Genomic DNA, 9,451 nt, shown 5'->3' with positions numbered 1-9,451 from the left:
ACTTCAGGATACTTTCACCATCATGGACACAGTTATCTTTAAGATCACCAGGTCTAAAACTCTCATAAACAGCACAATCCTTTGGAGGAAGACTATAATAAACATGTGTTAATTGTTTCACTAACTGCTACTCCTTTCCTTTTTCTTAACATCTCCAGAATCTCCCCAGGTGGGATTAAGCCCAACTCCAAATTTAGAAATGGCTTCTAATTACATTAAAGCAATCAGTCTTTTATTTTCTTTGACCCCTGTGATTGACTTAGTGGTTGGCTCCAGGAACTAAGAAAGGCAATTGAGGCCAACTGGACCCTATTTCTGGATTACTGTGTGAGCTATGACATAAAATCCCTTTTTTTGTTGGGTTGGAGCCTGGAACCATGTCACTCTAAGGACTGGTTACCATCTTTCAGTGATAAAGAGAAAATCCACTGAGAGAGCAAGGAGGCAGAGAAATGAACTGAGAGTGAAAAACTGGTTCCTGGCCATATCATTTTCCCCTCCAGTCCAGTTTCCCACTTAACTAGGTGATAAAAATTCCAGACCTCTTCCCAGTCCTGCTAGCCCAAATCTCTAGGGAAGTCCTGGAAAACTTAGTCACACCTGGAGCTAGCCCTAAGGTTGGGGTTTTCAGGAATATAGACCAATAAATTTCTTTTATTATTTCAGAGAATTTGTGATAGGTCTGTTACTTACCAACCAAAGCATCCTAGCTGACAGAAGCCAGCTAGATTTGTTTCCTTTTATTTTTAAAATCATTTCTTTGCAGGGAAGTAAGCATAAGATCAAAATGGGTTATTATTTACATGCCTCTGATAAGTTCAAAGGACAACCTCAATTAGGATTTCCAGAACAACCTGAAAAAAAAAACAGGTTGAGAAATCTTTCTTCCCTCCCACTGCTCCTCCCTCTGGCTCTCCTTTCTTTGATTAAATAGGCATTAGGACACCTTTTCAAAAAGGCTTTTCTGTGGTGTTCAGAATCATTTCTAGAAATTGAAACCTCAGACTTTGCAAGATGTACCTCAGTGCTGCATATCACCGCATACCTCTAAGTGATGGAAACAGCATTCCTATCATCGGACTTGGTACCTACTCAGAACCTAGATTGGTAAGCTTATCTCTCTCTGTTTTTTTTTTTAATTAACACTTTCCTAAAGGATAATCTGTAATTCATTTTGAATGGATTTCATTGATTTAATTTTTGTAATAATGAATGCAACCTTGAAGGACTGCTGTTTGGCTGAATAAGTACTGAGCCAACGGTTAAACTAAATTAGTTTATGATTTTAAAGTACATCGGCTTAAAGAATGGGACCTTTCTGCTTCCTTTACTAAAATTCAGCCTGAATGCTGGTTATTAGGTTGAACTGAAGTACATAAAATTTCTGAGTTTATGGTTTATGATTTTTTTTTAAGTTCATATTTGAGAATTTTTAGCTCAGTCCAACAAAACATTTAGTGAAAACCTACCATGTATGAAGCACTAGGCTATAGAAGCTTCAAATATGAAGAGAATAGTGCCTCTGCTGTCTAGGGATTAAAAATCTAATAGAGGAGACAGACTCTAATAACTAATTAATCATAGAACAATGAAGAGTAAATGCTGTCTGAGAATTATAAACAGTATCTCTCTGAAAACACAGGAAAGGGAATAGTTAGATTTGACCATGAGGACTGAAGTGGGTTTCCATTAAAACACGGAAAAGCTTCTACTTGTAAGAAAAATATCTTTCTGCTTTCCACATTGCAATTCCACATTTAATGCTGATTACCAGAATAAACAGTGATTATATCTAGAAATGCTACTGAAATTTGAATGATCATGTGTGCATGAACTCTGTTAAACTAAGTATGAGTTAGCTAGGCAGAGAAGCAGAGCTGAGGCAGGACATTGTAGGCAGAAAGAGAAGCACAGAGGCACAAGGATATGAATCTGATTATGTCATGCCTCTGCCTAATTTTTCAATGGCTCCCTATCAATTATAGGGTAGAGGCCATACTCCTTACTTGCACATTGGGCCTTATGGTTTAGTCAAGACCTGTCAGTCCAGCAGTATCTACCACCACTCTTCCACCTCTCCCTCATGTAAAACATAGCTACCTGAGTTCCTTGAACAACTCTCCCATCTCCATGACCTTGAACATGCTGCCCTCCACCTGGAACATGCTTTCTCCTGAGCTGACTAATTTTTACTAAACCTGCAAGACTCAGCTGGAGGATACCTCTCCTTAGAAACTCATCTCCCAGCCACCACAACTTGCCCCTCCTGCGTGTTCACATAGCCCCTCATACTCAACTCTGTTGTAGCACTTATCACACTATATTGTTACCATAGTTTCTGTGCAATCTTCTCTATCAGATGTAAAATCCATCAGGAAAGAGACCATGTCTTGTTCAGCTCTATATTCCCAGTATAGTATGTGTGCTGGGTGTTCTTCAGGTAATCCTTGTCAAGTGAATGAAAGGAGATATATATATATATATATATATATATATATATATATATGTGTGTGTGTGTGTGTGTGTGTGTGCATCAGAGGATATGGAGTTGTAAATGCATACAATAATAATAGCTAAAATTTTTTTAACACTTAACCATGTGCCAGGAACTCTTTGTAGTACTTTATAGTACATGCATTTTCTAATTTAATCCTCACAACATTATGAAAGAGATACCATTTTACCCCGTTTTACAGATGAGAAAACTGAGGCATGGCAAGATAAAATAAAATGTCCCAAACTTCTAATGCTGAGGAAGAGAACTGGAATTTGAACCAATGTAGTTTTGGCCTAGATCCTATCCTCTGAGTCCCTATACTATATTACCTGTTATAAATGTATGTTATGTCAATGCAGCTGTATATTTCTATGACTTTCTATATGTATTTCTATATATGAAAGTATCTAGGAATATATCCAGAAAGTACCTAGGATGGATAGATAGATAGATAGATAGATAGATAGATAGATAGATAGATAGATAGATAGATAGATAGAATGATAGATCTAGGATATGAATCTAATTATGTCATGCCTCTACTCATTTCAATGACTCTCTATCAATTATATGGCTCCTTGCTTGCACATCTATCATTCTATCTATCTCTCTGTCTCTCTATCTATCTCCTGAAACTCAGTGGGGCTCAAAGTGCTGCATCTACCAATAAATATTAAGTGCCTGCTATGTGTCTAGTAATATTAAATGCTACAGGATGGAGACATTCAAAAGCATTCATGTGTCACTTCCCAAAAAGAGTTGTAACTCACTTCAGAAGATAAGACATACTGCAGTTAGAGAATATGGCATTCGAGGAATACTATTAGAAATGAAGATTGTGCATGCACAAACCACATTTGTGATCAGAAATACAGAACTAAAGGTATGTCTCACAAAATTGGACACTCTAATGTGAAGAAAAATGCCCACCATGGAAGATTTGGGGGAGGGGGATAGGCAGAGCTAGGTTGAGGGGGAGACGGGGAGTGGAGAGGGTGGAGTATCTCCAAGCTGGAACACTCAGCAGTTTCTGTTCAAAGCCGAACAACTGACAACTCCCTCACCATCTACCGAGGGCTGATGAAACAGACACTAGGAGTACCCATGCCCAAGTCGGTCACCAGGAAATAAAAACACCGAATTAGATTTAACGTCAGAATCTTAGTCCTAGAGATGAAATCTGATGCCAAAATTCAGTCTTCTCCCCTTGGCGTGCCTGAGGTGCTTTTCAAAACCTTTCATTCCACAAGAGATGGAAGGAGAATGACAGGCTGAGGTAACTCATTAACTGAAATCCTTCACATTTCATGTATATAATCAAGTCAGTCAATATTTGTCCTGGGATCCTGTTCCATTTTGATACAGAAGTTAGCAGGCGCCAGGGGAAGATTTAGGCTTGTCTTCAGGGGGAGTCGGGGTAGGAGCAGAGATGAAAGGCTGAGATAAGGAAGACTAACAACACCCTCTCCTCCAGCATCTGCCCATTTGAGACTCCACTGTCACACACGTGGCAATAGGAACTGTAGAACAGCAGCCTGGAGGAACATTATTGTGCAGCTGTGTCAGGCCAACCAGCCTAGCTTCTCCTGACTTACAAAGATTTTTTTTCTCTTAATATGCCCAACTTTCATGCCTGTGGAGGTGTTTCGTGCCTGTGGAGTCAGGGAATTTGAGATGGAACCAACATTTAGTAGCACCAAGCACTCTGTGCATTTCCTCATTTGATGATCACTAACTAATGAAAACTGAACTGTACAAATTATCTATGCGCCATTTCCCTAGGACAGATTCCCAGAATGTTTTCATATAGGGATGAAATAGTCTATAATAGCCTCCCAGCAAGTCTCCCTTCTTCCTGTCTCTCTCCCTATATCTCTGTCTGAGAAAGTCCTATAGGCAAGAGTTTTGAATCTTGTTCCTTTTTCTGCTTTGATAGAAATTAATTTGGTTTTTATGTATATCAGCCCATGAGTTAATAACCAATATTTATCAAAAACTTCAAGTAAAACTCAAGAATGTTACCAAGTGTGCAAATGACACACATCTGGGACCAATGGTAAATATTTTGGAAAATGAGCAATAATTCAGTTCAATAAATATTTATTGTGTGCCTACCATGTATGAGGCATTTTTCTAGGTAACACAGGGATCGAAACAATGGACTAGAAACAAGGGATTTAAAATCCGTGAGTGACTGAAGGCAGAAAAAATAAATACACTTATAAATAAAATATAAAGAAAAGCTGAAGTGCTTGTTCAAAGATGAAAGTAACAGTGAACAAGTCTAGTTATGGGGTAGATCAGGAAACACCAAGCTATAGGGAAGGAGTAGCCTAGGTTGGGGTTGTAACTGATCCAGTATCCCTTCCTGGGTGGCTCTGGTTAAGATTTCTATAGCTGTAAACAGTTTTCACACTCTGAAGAGTGAGTGAGCAAAAGGCTTTGTATATGGGGCAAAGGAGAGGTGAAGTCCAATCTCTTGAGTACCAAGGAGGAGCCTGAAACATCAAGGGGCCACTGTGATGGAATTTTGTAGTAGGGAAGAGAGATCGGTGTCAACTCTGAATACATGGGCAAGTGAGAATTTATAACCAAGGTGCAGGGTTGGGATCTGTGGGTAGAAAATTACTAAGAGGAAACATCAGGAATAAGGGGCGATTCTGGCTAAACTGACCTAACAGGATTCTTGCTGAAGACAGGGTGGGGCGACTAGACATCTCCTGGGGCATGGTGGAGGAGGAGGAACCTGATTTGATATCAAGTGTGATCAGATATGGAGGGTGAGAGGTTGTGGTTAAACTGACTTAGCAGGATTCTTCCTAAGCTTGGACAGAGCAGAGATGAGTATGAAAGTCCAAGTTGGAAAAGAGTTCAAAAGAACCTGATTAGAGTTTGGTCCATGAAAGAATCTTTGTCAGGGTTGAGGATGTTCCCACAATCTCTACCTAAAGGGACCAGAGACAAGGCAGGAACCATAAATAAGTGGTCCTAGAGAGCCAAGTCTATTTCTCAGTTTTGTTCTGCTTTCTCATTTTGATAGTAGATATAAGTGCAAGAAATGCTTTCTTCTCTTCTTTGCTACAAAACAAAAACAAAAACACAAAAAACATGTGCAAGTAACACTTAGGAGACGATTGATGGTACAAGACACAATAAATAGAGTACCAGGGATTCCACTCACCATTCTAAATGAAGATGGTAATTTCTCCACTACACCTAATTGTCATGCATAAACAAAAGTCCAGTGTGGCCTGATCTTCTCACATTTTTTAAAGAATATTGTAAAGTAATTAATAATTTTTAAGTAATGGCGACTCATTTATATTTTTGTAAAACGCTATATGAGCTAGTATTTTAAGAGTCAAAGAAAATAATTCAGCTGGTGTTTGTTTTTACTTTTAGTAGAGTGTGTATCCTGAGTTCTTTGCAGTACCTGTGACCCCTTCACACTCACACTCCTGCCACAGAAGCCTTGGCTCTTAGAAATCAAATACCAAGAACTGACTTCTGCATTTTATGTCATTCCTCTCCAGAGGCAATGAATGCTGCACATCAAGCTGCAAAAAATGGTTTGCTGGAGAGGGGGGGCGGGGGGTGGGTAGATGGTAACAAAAAAAATACCAGGGAGAAAAAAGTAGGTTCATATTTCAAAGCTATTAACCTGCCAACGTTAAATCGAATTAAGATGAGAAGAGGCGAAATACATAGAGATCAAGTGAGATGGCTTCCCTAATAAATCAGGCAAAAAATAATAAGGACTTAAACTTGGTTGGTGGCTGCGAGGAAAATAATTTGGCTGGGGCCTAGAAAAGAAGTAACTTGGCTGAAGGATACAAATCGTGGGGTAGACTCTACAAAGCTTGGCAAGCAATTGGATCCAAACAAAGGAGAACAAATAGTAGGTCCAAGGCCAAAAATGGATGTTTCATGCCCAGGTTACTACATTCTTTGGATCTAAAGTTTTGAATTTATTTGAGTCACTTACCTTTTATTTTTGATCTACTTCCTTATTTTTTTAACATTTAAAATTTTGAAATATATAGAAGGGTGAATACTTTTAAAGCTAACATCTGAGTAACCAGCACACAGATCCAAAATTAGAATATACCAACCCCCAGAAACCCTCTGTGTGCCCTTCCCAATTCAAAACCATCTCTCCCTCAAGAGGTAATTTATCTTCTAACTTTTATGGAAATTATTTTCTTGCTTTTTTCTAAAGGTCATATAACTTTTTTCAGGTAGATTGCCTATCTCCTCTTCATTTAGTTGTTCTTGTGGGTTTTTATCTTCTTCCTTCATTTGCAACATATTTCTCTGTCATCTCATTTTGTCTGACTTTCTGTGTTCATGGTCTCCTTTCCACAGTCTGCAGGATCATAGTTCCTCTTGCTTCTGGTGTCTGCCCCCTGGTGGGTGAGGTTGGTCCAGGGGCTTGTGTAGGCTTCCTGTTGGGAGAGACTGGTGCCTGCCCTCTGGTGGGTGGAGCTGGGTCATGTCCCTCTGATGGGCAGGGCCATGTCCATGTCAAGGGGTGTGTTTTGAGGTGGCTGTGAGCTCAGTACGACTTTAGGCAGCCTGTCTTCTGATGGGTGGGGCTGTGTTCCTATCTCGTTGGTTGTTAGTGTGAGGCTTTCCAGCACTAGAGTGTGCAGGTTATTGGGTGGGGCTGGGTCTTAGTGCTGAAATGTGGACTTCCGGGAGAGCTCACTCCAATCAATATTCCCTGGGGGTTCTGCTACCAGTCTCTTTGCCCCCACAGTGAGTTATAGTCTACCTTAACCTCCCCAGGAGACCCTCCAAGACCCCTAGGTAGGTCTAGCCCAGGTCCCTATGGAAGTACTCCTGTGTGCTGGGTCCCAGTGCACGTGAGACCTTGTGTGCACCCTCCAAGAGTGGAGTCTCTGTTTCCCCCAGCCCTGTGGAGGTCCTGCACTCAAGCCCCACTGGCCTTCAAGGCTAAACGCTCTGGGGGTTCTTCCTCCCAATGCCAGACCCTCAGACTGTCACGGAGGGCTATTTTTATGTGGGAACGTCCCTGTGTAGCCTGCATGGACTTAATATTTTTTGGTGAGAGGGCTCTTTTTAGTATAGATGTCTGCCACCTCTTTCCTCAGTGTTTGCTAGCTGTTATCCCCTTGATAGGAGGTGTGACTGATGTTATGGTGACCAGAACCTGCACTGGATATTGAGCAGGGCCTCCCCTTTGCTCTGTGGTTGTCACTGCCCTGTCGGGGGTGGGGTCTGCTCCATAGTTGTCAGAGTAGAGTCCCCCAGATCTGTTTCTGAGCTGTGTTTCTGATCTGTGGTGTGAGGTAGGCGGGACTGGAGCATTCCTCCTCTGGAGCTGTTCACCTATGGGTGTGCTCTGTTGTGTCACCTTCACCTGTTGCACAAGCTCTTAGATTACACTGTTGTTGGTACTGTTCTCGTCCCCACCTTAGCCATGGGAATGCCTGCAGTTGGCCCCAGTGTCCCTCAGACGTTGTTTTCACCAGGCCACCAGCGCAGATCCACTGAAGTCAGGTCCCAGGATTGCAGTAATCATGGATCTGGACCCGCTGTGTGCACTATGGGGGCAGCTCAGACTCTGGCCTGGCCCGACCCCCCTGTGTAAGTGCCCACAAAGTCTACAGCTGCTAAAGCTAGGCCCATCTTGGCTGCAGGAGCACTTCCTGCCCATTTAGATGTTCTGCAGGCACTTAGCTTACAAAGCTGGCTGCAGGGTTGTCAATACGCAGTTTGTGCAGCTGCGAGGAGAGACTTCAGCTTTTCTTCCTTAGTTGCACAGCCCCTGGGACTCAGCTGTGGTTTCAGCACCACCTCTGCATGTGGGCCACCCACAGGGGTCTGCTCCCAAGGCTGCCCTGGAGCACACAAGTCCGCCCCGGGGAGGAGGGGGATGTGGATGCAGCAGTGGCTGGGGTCACAAGAGCTCCTGCCCCGCCGGGAGCCCTTCCTCGTGCCCAGGGAGGCAGGGGCCTCATGTGGGGAGAGAGGCTGCAATGGCAGTCCTGCCCCTTGCAAGTCACTTAACAATGGTGCTTCGCTTCTGTGGCGGTCTGGGTTTCCTCTACAAGCATTCCTAGTTGCGGATTTCCTCACTTCCATCCCTTCAGGCTGTCTCCGCACAGTCAACAGAAGTCTTCTCCCCGGGTCTGCTCTCCAAACCCCACATTTTAGCACCCAGCCCCCATACACACGGGCGACACACCTCTCAGGCTGGGGCACACAGGGCTGTGGCAAGGACCATCTGTGTAGGTCTCACTCTGTCCTGCCTGCCACAGACAGGTTGCTGGGCTCTCCTCCCATAGCCCCCAAAGTTCCCCTTCTGTCCCAACTGATCTCCTCGCTGGTGAGGGGGCTTCCCCGGGTGCGGGAACCTCTCCTCACATTCAGCTCCCCCAAGGGGTGCAGGTCCCATCCCACTTCCTCTCCTCTTCCTTTTCCCTTCTTTCTTTCATCCTACCCAGTTACGCAGGGGTCTTTCTTGTCCTTTTAGGTGTCTGAATTTGTCGTTTTTGCTATAAAACGATGTATGTGCCAAGTGTCCTGATTAAGAATGATTAAAGAAAAGACACATTTCTCTTCTCCCCCAACCCAACCCCCCTATCATTTTAGACCCCTAAGGGGACCTGTGCAAGAGCAGTGAAAATTGCCATTGACACGGGGTACCGGCACATTGATGGCGCCTACCTCTACCAGAACGAGCACGAAGTGGGGGAGGCCATCAGGGAGAAGATAGCAGAAGGAAAGGTGCAGAGGCAGGATATCTTCTACTGCGGAAAGGTGAGGCCTTCCCTTCACCCTACACGACTTATGTTCATGGTGGGTCTGACGTCTTTTCTCTGCTGAAGAATGTTGAACTCACCAAACCCTGCAGGCTTGCAGGATCTTAGTTCCCCGTGTCCCCTGCAGTGGAAGTGCAGAGTTCTAACCGCTGGACTGCCAGGGAAG

General features: G+C 43.3%; 1 protein-coding gene across 3 annotated transcripts in view; it reads left to right on the top strand.

The window, feature by feature from the left end:
* Positions 1 to 939: 939 nt before the first annotated feature.
* The window catches only part of AKR1D1 (aldo-keto reductase family 1 member D1), a 33,443-nt gene continuing 24,931 nt past the window's right edge, over positions 940 to 9,451 (top strand). For 2 of the 3 annotated variants that reach the window (XM_036862738.1, XM_036862737.1), the window contains exons 1-2: positions 940 to 1,107; positions 9,116 to 9,283. In XM_036862738.1, coding sequence (XP_036718633.1) covers positions 1,015 to 1,107; positions 9,116 to 9,283 — 261 coding nt within the window. In that variant the 5' untranslated portion in view covers positions 940 to 1,014. The remainder of the gene's footprint in view (positions 1,108 to 9,115; positions 9,284 to 9,451) is intronic. The other variant, XM_036862739.1, reaches the window with a different exon arrangement.

Source organism: Balaenoptera musculus, chromosome 9, assembly GCF_009873245.2.
Source record: "Balaenoptera musculus isolate JJ_BM4_2016_0621 chromosome 9, mBalMus1.pri.v3, whole genome shotgun sequence".
NCBI classification, from domain to species: Eukaryota; Metazoa; Chordata; class Mammalia; order Artiodactyla; family Balaenopteridae; genus Balaenoptera; species Balaenoptera musculus.
The sequence above is the reverse complement of the archived record's forward strand: the minus strand, read 5'-3'. Positions and strand labels throughout refer to the sequence as shown.